Source organism: Hypanus sabinus, chromosome 6 (assembly GCF_030144855.1).
Source record: "Hypanus sabinus isolate sHypSab1 chromosome 6, sHypSab1.hap1, whole genome shotgun sequence".
In the NCBI taxonomy this organism is placed as follows: domain Eukaryota; kingdom Metazoa; phylum Chordata; class Chondrichthyes; order Myliobatiformes; family Dasyatidae; genus Hypanus; species Hypanus sabinus.
The window spans coordinates 58,120,976-58,136,504 of NC_082711.1; the positions used below are offsets into that span (position 1 = coordinate 58,120,976).

The 15,529-nt window shown below is 43.4% G+C and overlaps 1 protein-coding gene across 2 annotated transcripts in view; it reads right to left on the reverse strand.

Annotated features, from left to right (window-relative positions):
* The window catches only part of LOC132395499 (protein DBF4 homolog A-like), an 81,807-nt gene that overhangs the window by 22,322 nt on the left and 43,956 nt on the right, over nt 1-15,529 (reverse strand). Inside the window, exon 11 of one of the 2 annotated variants that reach the window (XM_059972211.1) lies at nt 628-757. In XM_059972211.1, coding sequence (XP_059828194.1) covers nt 628-757 — 130 coding nt within the window. Of the gene's footprint in view, nt 1-627; nt 761-15,529 lie in introns of both variants that reach the window. The other variant, XM_059972210.1, reaches the window with a different exon arrangement.

Sequence of the window (15,529 nt, forward strand, 5' to 3'; positions counted from 1 at the left end):
CAGTTAAAATTTAAGTTAAGAGTCCATCACAACACCAAGGTTTCTGGCTTGGTTTGTGGTTTGTAATGACAGGCATTCTAAATGAGCACTGACTTTTAATCGTTCTTTTTTGGCACTGAAAACAAATATTTCAGTTTTCTCTTTGTTTAATTGGAGGAAATTTTGGCCCATCCAATCAATGATTTGTTCAATGCAGTTTTTTCAGTGACTTTAGTGGGACCATAGTCACTTGATGACACTGTTATATAAATCAGAGCATAATTAAGGTAAGATATCTTGTTGCTTACCATGATTTGAGCTAAAAGGAGCATGTATATGTTCAACAGAAGAGGCCCTAGTATGGACCTTTGTGGCACTCCGCATGTCATTTTTGTAACTAAGGAGTATGGTACTTTATTAATATGTAATCAATTAGTATTATATCAGATCATTTTCAGAGATTTAATTGACAATAATTTTAACATTTACAAATGTTATACTCTTTATTAACAATGTTCACAATTTTATTCTTACTCCATTCACCCTTTCCAAGTAATTAATTAGTCACTATTGAAACTTCCAAAGCCATTTTATGACAATATTTTTAGGAGTGCTATGAAAATATTTTGAAAATACTGCAATACTTACAATTTTTAAATCTTCATACTTCATCATGCAGCATTCACAGTAACCTTTCTTTTTCTTCTCTTTTAGAGTTTCCATGATTTTTGTATCCATTTTGCAATTTCTGTCACTGCAAGTCACTTTGAGGCCTTTACTTCTGATTGTACACAATGAAATAAGAGAATGTGATTGAGAGAAATTTTGTGTCATGTGTTCTATTAAAAATACTCTTTTAAAAATTTCCCACAGATTAGTTTAATGCTACACATTTTCCACCTGTCTCAAGAAATTACATTGTAGGGTTTTATCTACAATGTCACATGGTTACGCACATTCCATTTATTTACATACTGCATCTTGTCAGACTTTGAAGTTTTAATCCTATTTAATTTGGTTTAGTTTCATCGCTTCAAGGCAGGTTTTATTACTCTTAAGATGATTTAGGCTAGATATACTGAGACCCAAAGAATCTGACTGTAACAAGAGTTTTGCTTGAATTAAAAACAGAAAACAGAAGACGCTAGAAACAAGCAGAAAATCAGTTAGCACCTGCACAGATAGTATCAGAGTTCATATTTCAGATTGGTAAACTTTCATCAGAATAGACCTGAAATAGAACTCTATTTCACTATCCCAAGACGGTGCATGATCAGCTGAGATATTTGAGTCTTTTTTCTCTATTATGTTAGCTTTTAACATCTTTAATATTATATTTTTGAATTATGGTTTATATTAAAACATGCATAAGTGTACAATATAAAAGTGTGTAATTTATTTCAATATTTACATCATCCCTAAAATAATGCTACAAATTTTCCAATTACTGTATATTCAAACCAAAATTGAATTCCCACAGTGAAACAGGCTATAGTTCCATTGTTACTCCAGTTTCTATGGTGGCAAACAACCTCAAACATAGATTATTTTTGCTGATAGATTATTCACACTCTATGCTAGTGTAGCAGTTGGCATGACGCTATTGCAGCTCAGGGTACCAAAATTCAGAGATCAATCCCAGCAACACCATAAGGAGTTTGTATGTCCTCCCAGTGGAATGTGTAGGTTTTTCCCAGATGCTCTGGTTTCCTCCCACAATCTAAAGACATACCAGGTATGTTAACTGGTCACTGTAAATTGTCCCGTAAATGGGTTAAGGTTAAATTGGTGGTTGCTGGGCAGAGTGCCTCAAAGGGCCAGAAGGCACTTTTCTGCACTACATTTCTAAGTAAATATACATTTGTAAGTGAGCAGGAATCAATCTTTTGCAATGTATTGAAAATCAAGAGTGTAGTCAAGGCCTGTCAGTGGCATACATAAATGGTGATAAGAATAAACTGGCAAGCAGTATCAAAACAAATAGCAAGAGCTTTTAGATACACACTCAATAGCCACTTTATTAGGTACCCCTGCACATAACAAAGTAGCCACTAAATGTATGTTTCTGGTCTTCTGCTGCTATAGCCCATCTACTTTAAGGTAAGACTTCTCTAATTGACAAGGTGTTTTGGCCCACAGAACTGCCATTCAATGGATGTATATTGTTTTTCACACTATGTGAACTCTTAGAGACTGTTCTGTGTGAAAATCCCAGATCAGCAGTTTCTGAGATACTCAAACCACCCCATCTGGTACCAACAATCATTCCACAGTCAAAGTCACTTATATCACATCTTCCCATTCTGATGTTTGGTCTGAACAACAACTGAACCCCTTGACCATGTATGCATGCTTTTAAGCATTAAGTTGCTGCCACATAATTGGCTGATTTGACCATAAGGCCATAAGACATAGGAGCAGAATTAGAACTGGCCCATCGAGTCTGCTACATTCAGTAACGGCTGATCCTTTTTTACCCTCCTCAGCCCCACTCCCCAGCCTTCTCCCCATAACCTTTGATGCCGTGTCCAATCAAGAACCTATCAATGTCTGCCTTAAATACACCCAATGACCTGACTCCACAGTTGCCTGTGGTAATAAATCCCACAAATTCACCAACCTCTGGCTAAAGAAATTCCTCTGCATCTCTGTTTTAAATGGACGCCCCTCTATCCTGAGCATAAGCCCTCTTGTCCTATATTCCCCCACCATGGGAAACATCCGTACCACATTTACTCTGTCCAGGCCTTTCAACATTCAAAAGGTTTCAATGAGATCTCCCTTCATCCTTCTCATTTCCAGCCAGTACAGTCCCAGAACTATCAGGCATTCTCATTTGATAACCCTTTCATTCCCAGAATCATCCTTGTGAACCCTATCCAATGCCAGCACATCTTAGATGAGGAGCCCAAAACTGTTCAGAATACTCCAGGTGAGGCCTCACCAGTGCTTTGTAAAGCATCAGCATCACATCCTTGCTCTTGTATTCTAGACCTCTTGAAATGAATGCTAACATTGCATTTGCCTTCTTCACCACTGATTCAACCTGCAAGTTAACCTTTAGGGTGTTTTGCATAAGGACTCCCAAGGCCCTTTGCATCTCAGATTTTTAGATTTTCTCCCTATTTAGAAAATAGTCTGCACATTTATTTCTACTACCAAAGTGCATGACCATGCATTTTCCAACATTTTATTTCATTTGCCACTTTCTGACCCATTCTCCTAATCTGTCTAAGTCCTCTGCAGCCTATCTGTTCCCTCAGCACTACCTGCTGCTCCACCAATCTTCGTATCATCTGCAAACTTGGCAACAAAGCCATCTATTCCATCAGCTAAATCAGCATAAAAATAAACATCACAATACCGATCCTCATGGAACACCACTAGTCACTGGCAGCTGACCAGAAAATGATACTTTTAATCTCACTCGCTGCCTCCTGACAATCAGACAATGCTCTAACCACGCCAGTAACTTCCCTGTAATGCCATGAGGTCTTAACTTGGTAAGCAGCCTCACGTGTGGCACCTTGTCAAAGACCTTCTGAAAGTCTAAATATATAACATCAACTGTATCCTCTTTATCTATCCTACATGTAATATCCTCAAAGAATTCCAACAGGTTTATCAGGCAAGAATTTCCATTAAGGAATTGATGCTGACTTTGTCCTATCTTCTCCTTGTCACCAAGCACTCCATAATAACTTCATCCTTAACAACTGACTCCAACATCATCCCAACCATTGAGGTCAGGTTAACTGGTCTATAACTAGATACTCGCATTAACGAGCAGGTGTACAGGTGTACCTAATAAAATGGCCACGGAAAGGTAGTTGGTAGCTAAAGTGTGGAAAATGGAGAGCAAGCATAGCAATTAATAACGGTAAAGAAGAACATGGTAGATAATTTAAACCAAGTGCATCAGTTTTCACGGTGGCAAACATTGTAAACATCATAAGATAGTAGATGGGCTAGTTTCAAGTAGGAAGAAACTATATCCTTCACATGGAACAAAATATTGGAAAAAGCTTTGAAGCTAGTGAGATAAGGAAGTTATGCTTCAGTTATAAGGGGCACTAGTTAGTCGACATCTGGTGCATCACCTTCAGAAATAATGTATTCACTTAAGGAAGGATATTATGCATTGCTAGGAGTTGGAACAAGATTTACCAGACTAGTATCTGGAATGGGTCAGATGGGAACGGTTGAACAAACTAAGTTGTTACCTGCTTGTGTTTAAGAGTGAGAGGAAACTTGATTAAAAAAAAATCTAGAGGGGCCCATGTAGAGTGAATGTTTCCCCTTTTGAAAGAATCCAGAAATATTGAAATCATTCCTCAAGGATATGTGATTCCCACTTAAGATTGAGGTGAGGCTTTTTTCCCCCTCTGTTAGAGGGCAAAGAGTCATAGAAAAATACAGCACAGAAACAAGACCTTTGGCTCATCCAGTCTGCGCCAAACCATTTAAACTGCCTTCTCCCATTGACCTGCACTGGGGCTATAGCCCTCCATACCCCTATCATTCACGTACCTATCCTAACTTCTCTTAAATATTGAAATCAAGCTCACATGCACAGCTTGTGCTGGCAGCTCATTCCACACTCTCATGACTCTCTGTGTGAAGAAGTTTCCCCTCATGTTCCCCTTAAATATCTCATCCCTCGCCCTTAAGCCAAGACCTCTAGTAGAAAAGCCTCCTTGCATTTACCCTATTTATACCCCTCATAATTTTGTATACCTCTGTCAAATCTCCTCTCAGTCTTCTATGTTCTAAAGAACAAAGTCCTAACCTGTTCAATATTTCCTTATAACACAGGTCCTCCAAGTCTTTTGAATTCTTACTCAAATGGGAGGTAAGAAAAAAAAAGCCTTAGAATAGATGTTCTGCAAAAGAGTAAGAGGCTACCATGTTATGATGAGGTTACAATCAGATCAGCCATGAATATATTAAATGGCTGCACTTATTTCAAGGTCTAACTGGTTTGTTGCTGCTCCTAACTTGTAAATAATCAGGTTATAAAGAGATTCACTGTCACCTAGAGACATTAAAGTTATCTCCCAACACTAGGCCCTAAATATCATGCATTGCTGCATCTCTCACCTAAGAAGTTCAAATGATCAGAAGTTGAACTTAAACTTCATTTGCCCTGTTGTTCACTCATGTGTTTTTATTAGAGTTGAAAAGGGTGTTATTTAAATGTACTGCTGTGTCCTGGATTTCAGTCTTCTTTTTCCAATATTGTTGAAAAATCATTAAAAAAACGTAATTTCATTGCATTCTGCATTTATGCCTTACAGGACAACTTAAGAGGAATTAGGTTAGTTTGCTCAGAAGATAATAGTCAATTCATAACTTTTCACTTATAATTTGCAACTGCCTGTTACACAATGAGAAAACAAACCCAAGTCCTTTTTCATCGCCCTATAAGGCACAAATCAGAAGTGCAATGAAAAAATACATTTTTGATATGCGATTGTTTTAAGCAATCTGGATATTGATTGTATGGGATTTAATGACGGTCATATCAATAAAGGGGAATAGTTAAGACTCTCTCTCTTGCTGAAGATGGTAATTGCTTCATACATGAATGGTGCAACAAACATGGAATGCCAATGTTGCTGCCTGCAGCCCAAGGCTGAACAGGCTTTACTATATGCTGCAGATGGCAGCATTTCACTTCAAGTGCTCTGATTTTATCCTGACACACACTAGGTTGAAACCCAGAGGGCTTAGCTAAACAATGCAAGTTAAAAATATCATGAGAGCTTTGCATTACTACCTATAAAAAGTACTCATCCCCCCCCCGCCCCCAGAAGTTTTCATGTTATATTGTTTTATAACATGTGGATTAAATTTGGTTGTTTTGGACATTGATCAAGCAGAAAAAGACTCTTTTGTGTCTAAGTGGAAACAGATCTCTACAAAGTGATCTAAATTAATTACAAATATAAAACACAAAATAATTGATTGCACAAGTATTCACCCCCTTTTAAGTCAGTATTCAGTAGATGCACCTTTGGCAGCAATTATATCAATTAGCTAAAAATTCTATATCCGAATGCACGGTGTCAGAAATAAGGCGGATGAGCTTGAAGCTCAGGTGCGAATGGGTAACTATGATGTTGTTGGGATAACGGAGACATGGGTGCAGGGAGATCAGACCTGGGAAATGAATAAAATAGGATACATGCTATCATAGGGACAGAAATGGGGGCAGAGGGGGTCGGGTGGCCCTGTTGGTGAGAAATGAGATTCAGTCCTTTGCAAGGGGGGACATAGGATCAGGAGAAGTGGAGTCTGTGTGGATAGAATTGAGGAACAGTAAGGGCAAAAGGACCCTAATAGGTGTTGTCTACAGGCCACTAAACAGTAGCATGGATATTGGGTGCAAGTTGAATAGGGAGTTAACATTGGCATGTGACAAAGGTAATGTCGCAGTGGTTATGGGGGATTTCAACATGCAGGTGAACTGAGAGAATCGGGTTGGTGCTGGACCCCAGGATAGGGAGTTTGTAGAGTGCCTAAGGGATGCATTCTTGGAACAGCTTGTACGAGAGCAGACCAGGGACAAGGCTATTCTGGACTTAGTGTTATGTAATGAACAGGATTTGATAAGCGATCTTGAAGTAAAGGAGCCATTAGGAGGTAGTGATCACAATATGATAAGCTTTTATCTGCAATTTGAGAAGGATAAGGGCAGCTGAGGTGTCAGTGTTGCAGTTGAACAAAGGAGACTATGGAGCCATGAGGGAGGAGCTGGCCAAAGTTAACTGGACGGATATCCTAGCAGAAAAGACAGTGGAACAGCAATGGCAGGTATTCTTGGGAATAATGCACAAGGTGCAAAATCAGTTCATCCCCCGGAGAAGGAAGGATTCAAAGGGGGGAAAGGGGCCACAGTGGTTGACAAAGGAAGTCAGAGATTGCATAGCATTAAAAAAAAGGAAGTATGACAGAGCTAAGGTGAGTGGGAGGACAGATGATTGGGAAATTTTTAAAGAACAACAGAACCTAACTAAAAAGGCAATACGGGGAGAAAAAATGAGGTACGAACGCAAGCTAGCCAGGAATATAAAGGAGGATAGCAAAAGCTTTTTTAGGTACATGAAGAGAAAGACGATAGTTAAGAACAATGTTGGGCCCTTGAAGAATGAATTGGGTGAAAATTTTAGGGGAAACAGAGAAATGGCAGAAGAATTTAATAAGTACTTTAGATCTGTCTTCACACAAGCAACCTCCCAGATGTACGGGTGGGCCAAGGACATAGGGTAACAGAGGAAATGAAACAGATTGACATTAGGAAGGAAACGGTGATAAGTAGACTGATGGGACTGAAGGCTGACAAATCCCCAGGTCCAGATGGTCTGCATCCTAGGGTACTAAAGGAGGTGGCCCTGGAAATTGCGGATGCATTGGTAATCATTTTCCAATGTTCCTTAGATTCAGGATCAGTTCCTGAGGATTGGAGAATGGCTAATGTTACCCCACTGTAACCCCCTGGGTCGCCTCAGGCTCGCTCAGCTCGTTCTTGTCTAGGGGGAGCAGCCTTCGGCCCCGCCAAACTGGGTAATCAGCTGGTGTGGATGCTGTGTGATGTCCCCGCCTCGCCCAAAACCAGACAGTACACCATATGCGATTAAATGAGTACAATTTATAAAGGTTACTATAACTAAGTGATTAATAACGATACAGTATATATGAAGAGAAAATTAAAGAAAAGGTGCCAAACTTATCAAAGTCCAAACCACTTCATGCACAACCGTTGGAGCTCAATTACTGAAGTCTTCTGGCCACCATTCGATCCCCTCCGAACTCCTCGACTCGCAGCTCAGGACCCTCCGAACTCCTCGACTCTCCAAACAGCTCAGGACCCTCCGAGTGGTCAACCAAGCACATCTAGCTTCATCCCCCCCCCCCTCCTCGGAGAATCTCCCGGCCTCGGACCCCCCTTTGGGGTCCGATCCTCGCCCAGCTTAGAGCATTGCGTCCTCTCTCTCGACCCCCTCGCGCCGATCTGCCCAAAAGCCCGTCAACAAAAGCTTACAGACTCAGAAGAAAGAACATTAATCCCCATTTGGTTTACAAAGGAATACCATTCTCGTAATCGGTAAATTAGCATTCCTGCTAGTTAACAAAAGGAAACCCTTTTCCAACAGTAACAAAGAAAAAAAAAGAAACCCCCTTTACACACTTCCTCCACCAAATAAAAGTCATGTCCTCATGACTACTAAATAACTCGCCACCTTTCCTGCCAACACACCGTAACCCAAGCACAAACAGTGACATCTCCTCCCCACACAGTAACCCTCACGCCCTGTTCCTCAGGCGCTACTTAGGCCAACTATCTGGGAGTTCCCTAACCCTTCTGAGGCCTCCGTACCCCCTCACCTAAACCCTTCAGGCTCGGACACAACTGCGGATACCTTGGGCCCACTACCAACTCCTCTCTCAACCTCTCACTCATGCCCCACACTGCACACAGCTAACCCTCCCCGCTACACCTGACTCAATGGGAGAAGGGCCAAAGGTCTCTTCCTCAATCGAGGGAAAGTCAGCAAAAGGCAGCATGTACCACACATCCAGCACATCATCCATCGAATCTGTATTCTTCCTCATTCCTGTGATCGGTAGCTGCTGTTCGATCTTCTCCAAACAGAAACACGTGGCCTGCACTGCTCCCGCAGTCTCTTCAGCCTCCTGTTCAGTATTCACTGCACTTCTCTCCAGCTTTTTCTTCCTCATGACTTCTTCCAGATCAACTTTCAGGTTTTGCACTTCATTTGAACTGTCGATGGTCATCTTCAGGTTCCCTTCAAGCTTCCGCTTCTCTCTTCTGAGATTCGTCTGTAATTTCTTCACCTCTGCAAACTCCCCTCTCTGGGTTCTCAGTTTGCTATTACCCTCAGTCAGACAACTTTCTTCATTCTCTCCAACTTGTAAGTCTTCCGAATGGTTCCAGATCACTTTCTCCAGTCTCTCCGTCTTCATTTCAAACTTGATTCCGTAGAGACAGTCTCTCACGAGCTGCGACCTTCGCCAGCCCTGGCACGTGTCCCGAAAACACTTTAACTCTGTAGTTCTCAGCTGCTCCTGCAACGACCTCACTTCATATTCTCCTGAGGCAAATCCAAATACCAAGAGATCATCCACATACACCAAAACTCCAAACGCCTCCACATCCCCTATGGTCTTTCACCTGCCCCGCAGGAAGGTTGCAAGGGCTCCAGATATGCCCTGTGGCATCTTTTCGGACCCGAAGACTCCTAGGGAATTTATAACGGCTTTCTTCTCCTTGTTGGCCCCACTCATCGGGATCTGGCAACATCCACTCCTCAGATCCAGCACCTTAAACCACTTCACACCACTCAGACAGGCCATCGCCTCTCTGGCTCTCAGGGCCATATTCTGGTCACTGACATTGCGCCTCTTCAACGCAATATAATCCATACACATGCTGCCTACATCTTCCACGGCTGTAGGGGCCAGTCGCCGCAACCTCTCTCTCTCCGAGGTGTCTTCAGCAGTCAACTCCCCTCCTTTGTGGTATTTCGCAGCGTCCATGAAGAGGGTCTCACCCTCAGATACTTCCCCCAGGCCGTACCACCACTGGCTCTTGTTTGAATTCGGTATCAGCCCAATGCTGCTACACACGTCCGCACAAGCAGCTCGAAACCCTGGGTGCATCGACAATGCCTCCAAACAGCGCTCACCCGCCTCCTCCGGGCAGGCTCCCAAGCGCACCAGCAGGATTTTGGTTCTCTCTAGAACAGAAACGCTGCCAGTCTCAACAGGGTCCGGACACATCAGCATTAACAATTCATGAACCTCAGTCTCCTCCACATTTGCCTCTAAGAACTCCATTTTCACTGACCAACAACCGTCGTCTGGATAATCACCGGCACTGGTACCCCGAATCTCCAGTGTCCTCAATGTTGTCAAGGCTAAATGCTTCCAATAACGGTTATGAAACAAACTGTACAGCAACTTCACCGGCGCCCCGGTGCCGAGGATGGCTTTAACTTGACTTCCATCCATCCGTAACAACACCTGTGCGCATGGCCCCTCTAAGCCTTCAGGAATAGGGTCTGTTACTTTCGGGAGTTCCTTGGTACATTGCTGGGAACGTGCTCCCCCAGAGACCCCAAGCCGTTCCCCCACTGGGCCTCCTCTAAGTTTCCCGACACCTCTCGAATCAACGGAACAACTGATCCCCTTGGCACCACAAGCAATTTATCTGCCCCCCTAGGCAAAACGGGATACCCTAAAAACTTCCCACCAATCTCCTGCCACAGATATAATAAGCCCCCCAGCTGCGGCATTTGACTTCCAGTCGAACCACACGCATTTTCCCACACTTTCCCAGAACTGGCAGCGGTCACTTCGAGGTAATTGCGCCTGACAGTTCTAACAAAGTCACCAGCCCGCCTACTCAAACTTTCAACCCGTCCCTGTCGCTTTTCCTCAGCCAAGCACTGCCACTCACCCAACAACTGAGAGGTCCACTCCGCCCACGCCTCCGCCCCTTAAGGCTGGACATTATTCCAATAACCGGGCGGAGCTCACCACTGCTGAAACATCCCAACCTGTCACTCCTCAATCTCCAAACAGTACGGACAACCCATGGTCCCACCACCATTTCGTCAGCACTCGTCGGAACTCGAACAACGACCTCCAGGCTACCAACAGCAGCCACCCCACCCAACACACACACAGCGATAACCAGCAATCGCACACCCACAAAGGCACACCAGCTCTTCGCCGCAGACACAATTTAAAGAGGGTGATCACACAGCTTCCACAGAAATCAACCCCGGACGAGCACCCCACAATGTAACCCCCTGGGTCGCCTCAGGCTCGCTCAGCTCGTTCTCGTCTAGGGGAAGCAGCCTTCGGCCCCGCCAAACTGGGTAATCAGCTGGTGTGGATGCTGTGTGATGTCCCCGCCTCGCCCAAAACCAGACAGTACACCATATGCGATTAAATGAGTACAATTTATAAAGGTTACTATAACTAAGTGATTAATAACGATACAGTATACATGAAGAGAAAATTAAAGAAAAGGCGCCAAACTTATCAAAGTCCAAACCACTTAGTGCACAACCGTTGGAGCTCAATTACTGAAGTCTTCTGGCCACCATTCGATCCCCTCCGAACTCCTCGACTCGCAGCTCAGGACCCTCCGAACTCCTCGACTCTCCAAACAGCTCAGGACCCTCCGAGTGGTCAACCAAGCACATCTAGCTTCATCCCCCCCCCCCCCCCCTCGGAGAATCTCCCGGCCTCGGACCCCCCTGAGGGGGTCCGATCCTCACCCAGCTTAGAGCATTGCGTCCTCTCTCGACCCCCTCGCGCCAATCTGCCCAAAAGCCCATCAACAAAAGCTTACAGACTCAGAAGAAAGAACATTAATCCCCATTTGGTTTACAAAGGAATACCATTCTCGTTACCAGTAAATTAGCATTCCTGCTAGTTAACAAAAGGAAACCCTTTCCCAACAGTAACAAAGAAAAAAAAAGAAACCCCCTTTACACCACTTTTTAAGAAAGGAGGGAGGGAGAAAACAGAGAACTATCGACCTGTCAGCCTAACATCAGTAGTGGGGAAGATGCTAGAGTCCATTATTAAAGATGAAACAGTGGCATATCTAGATAGCAGTAATAGGATTGGGCCAAGCCAGCATGGATTTACCAAGGGTAAATCATGCTTGACTAATCTATTGGAGTTTTTCGAAGATGTAACCAGGAAGTTAGACAAGGGAGATCCAGTGGATGTAGTGTACCTCAATTTTCAGAAGGCATTTGATAAAGTCCCAGATAGGAGATTGGTGGGTAAAATCAAAGCTCATGGCATTGGGGGGAAGACATTGACATGGATAGAAAACTGGTTGGCAGATAGAAAGCAAAGGGTAACGGTGAATGGGTGTTTCTCGGAATGGCAGGTGGTGACTAGTGGGGTGCCACAGGGCTCGGTATTGGGACCACAGCTGTTTACGATTTACATCAACGATTTAGATGAGGGCATTGAGAATAACATCAGCAAGTTTGCTGATGATACTAAGCTGGGTGGCAGTGTGACATGTGATGAGGATGTTAGGAGAATTCAAGGTGACTTGGATAGGCTGGGTGAGTGGGCAGATACTTGGCAGATGATGTTTAATGTGAATAAGTGTGAGGTTATCCACTTTGGGAGTAAGAACAGGAAGGCAGATTATTATCTGAACAGTGTAAAGTTAGGTAAGGGAGAAACACAAAGAGATCTAGGAGTCCTTGTTCATCAGCCACTGAAGGTGAATGAGCAAGTCCAGCAGGCAGTGAAGAAGCCTAATGGAATGTTGGCCTTTATTACAAAGGGAATTGAGTACAAGAGCAAGGAAATCCTTTTGCATTTGTACAGGGCCCTGGTGAGACCACACCTGGAGTACTGTGTACAGTTTTGGTCTCCAGGGTTAAGGAAGGACATCCTGGCTGTAGAGGAAGTGCAGCGTAGATTCACAAGGTTAATTCCTGGGATGTTAGGACTGTCTTACGCAGAGAGGTTAGAGAGACTGGGCCTGTACGCTGGAATTAAGGAGATTGAGAGGGGATCTGATTGCAACATATAAGATTATTAAGGGATTGGACAAGATAGAGGCAGGAAATATGTTCAGATGCTGAGAGAGTCCAGTACCAGAGGGCATGGTTTGAAAATAAGGGGTATGTCATTTAGGACAGAGTTAAGGAAAAACTTCTTCTCCCAGAGAGTTGTGGGGGTCTGGAACGCACTGCCTCGGAAGGCAGTGGAGGCCAATTCTCTGGATGCTTTCAAGAAGAAGCTAGATAGGTATCTTATGGATAGGGGAATCAAGGGATATGGGGACAAGGCAGGAACCGGGTATTGATAGGAGATGATCAGCCATGATCTCAAAATGGTGGTACAGGCTCGAAGGGCCGAATGGTCTACTTTTGCACCTATTGTCTATTGTATAGCCTTGAGTCTGTGTGGATAGGTCTCTAACAGCTTTGCACATCTAGACGCTGCGATTTCCCCCCCATTCTTCTCAAGCTCTGTTGGATTGCATGGGGATCGTGAGTGAACAGCCCTTTTCAAGTCCAGCCACAAATTCACAATTGGATTGAGGTCTGGATTCTGACTTGGCCACTCCAGGACAGTAACTTTCTTGTTTTTAAGCCATTCCTGTGTGACTTTGGCTTATGCTTGGGGTCATCATCTTGCTGGAAAACAAATCTTCTCTCAAGTCGCAGTTATCGAGGAGACTACATCAGGTTTTCCTCCAGGATTTCCCTGCATTTTACCCTCTATCTTCACAAGCCTTTCAGGGCTTGCTTGCAATGAAGCATCCCCACAGCATAATGCAACCACCACCATGCTTCACAGTAGGGATGGTGTGTTTTTTGATGTGCAATATTTGGCTTATGCCAAACATAGCATTTAGGCTAATGGCCAAAAAGCTCAATTTTGGTTTCATTTGGCCATAGAACCTTCTTCCAGCTGACTTCAGAGTCTCTCACATGTCTTCTAGCAAACTCTAGCCAAGATTTCATGTGTTTTCAACACTGGCTTTCTCTTTGCCATGCTCCCATGAAACTGACTGGTGAAGCACCAGACAACTGTTGTATGCGCAGTCTCTCCCATCTCAGCCACTGAAGCATGTAACTCCTTCAAAGTTGTCATAGGTCTCTTGGTGGCCTCCCTCACTAGTCCTCTCCTTGCACAGTCACTCAGTTTTTGAGGACAATCTGCTATAGTCAGATTTACAGCAGTGCTATATTCTTTCCATTTGTTGATGATTGACTTTAACTATACTCCAAGAATATTCAGTGACTTGGAAGTTTTCTTGCATCCAACTCCTCACTTGTGCCTTTCATAACCTTTTGCAGAGTTGCTTGGAGTGTTCTTTTCTCTTTGTGATGTTGTTTTTGCCAGGATACTAACTCACCAGCAGTTGGACCTTCCAGATACAGATGTATTTTTACTACAATCAATTGAAACACCTTGACTACACACGGCAATCTCCATTTAACTAATCATCTAACTTGTAAAACCAATCAGCTGCACCAATGATTCAGTGTGTCAAATAAAAGGAGGTGAATACTTAATGCAATCAATTATTTTGTGCTTTATATTTGTAATTAATTAAGATCACCTTGTAGAGATCTGTTTTCACTTTGACACAAAAGAATCTTCTTCTGCAGGCCAAATTAAATCCACTGTGATTCAATGTTGTAAAACAATGAATGGGAAAACTTCTGGGTGGGGGGGGGGGGGGAGAAGCGTGAATATTTTTATAGGCACTGTATGTGGAAGACAGTGCTTCCAATCAGTTGTAGTTGGGAGAATCACTTCTCCCAGATTCAAAGTTTCTAAGATCTGTAAGTTAGCTTGATCACTTGAACTCCAGTCCTACCTTAATGGCAAATAAATACTGTGTCTGATTGGGTGACACTCAGGGTAGAGGGCAAGATTTGAAAAGCTACATTTATTCTAATAGGATTGCACTTCTCTGCTTATTAGCCACCACTATCTTGCTTCTGTGCAAGCTGAAGTCAAGTCAAGTTGTCACTTTTTGATGTCATTTCGACCATAACTGCTGGTACAGTACGTAGCAAAAATGAGACAACGTTTTTTTCAGGACCATGGTGTTACATGACACAGTACAAAAACTAGACTGAACTACGTAAAAAAAGCAACACAGAGAAAGCTACACTCGACTACGGACCTACACAGGACTACATAAAGTGCACAAAAACAGTGCAGGCATTACAATAAATAATAAACAGGACAATAGGGCAAGGTGTCAGTCCAGGCTTCGGGTATTGAGGAGTCTGATAGCTTGGGGGAAGAAACTGTTACATAGTCTGGCCGCGAGAGCCCAAATGCTTTGGAACTTCAACCACTAGAGTCCTCTCTTCTTCAAGCCTGCTTACTTCAGTTTTACTAGAGACTCTCAATACCTTCATTCCAAATACCCCTTTGATGTCACAACTGTAGTTCTTGGGTCAAGGAACTGATAAGATCTGGGCCTCTGTAGTCCTGGCAAAAACCAAAATTGGGCAGGAGTAAACAAATTTATTATATTGTTCCTCTGGTCTTTACCTTTTGCCCACCAATCTCTGCATCCAGTACAGCATTCTTCATCCTTTTACCAGCTGCAATGAGATCCCACTTCCAGCCATAAATTCTGCTCCCTCACCCCTTTCTGCCTTCAACAAAGAGCACTACCCCCTAATGGATACCTGGTCCTCTTATACCTTCCCCTCCCCAACCCTCTCTGACCCCCTAAGCACTTTCCCCTGAAACTGGATTAGGTACAACCCTTGTTCCTCCCTCACTACCATGCAGGGATCTAAATAGCTCTTCCAGCTGAGACAAAGTTTCATGAGCATCTCCTTGAAATTCATCTACTACATTTCATGCATCCAGTGTCATCCCCCATCACTATTGCTTGCTTAGATTTTGACCTACGCTGCTGTGCAAGGGCCAACTGTGGTGTCACTAGTCTGGCTGCTACTGTTATTTGCCCTTGAAAGGCCAACCATCCCCACCCCGTCAC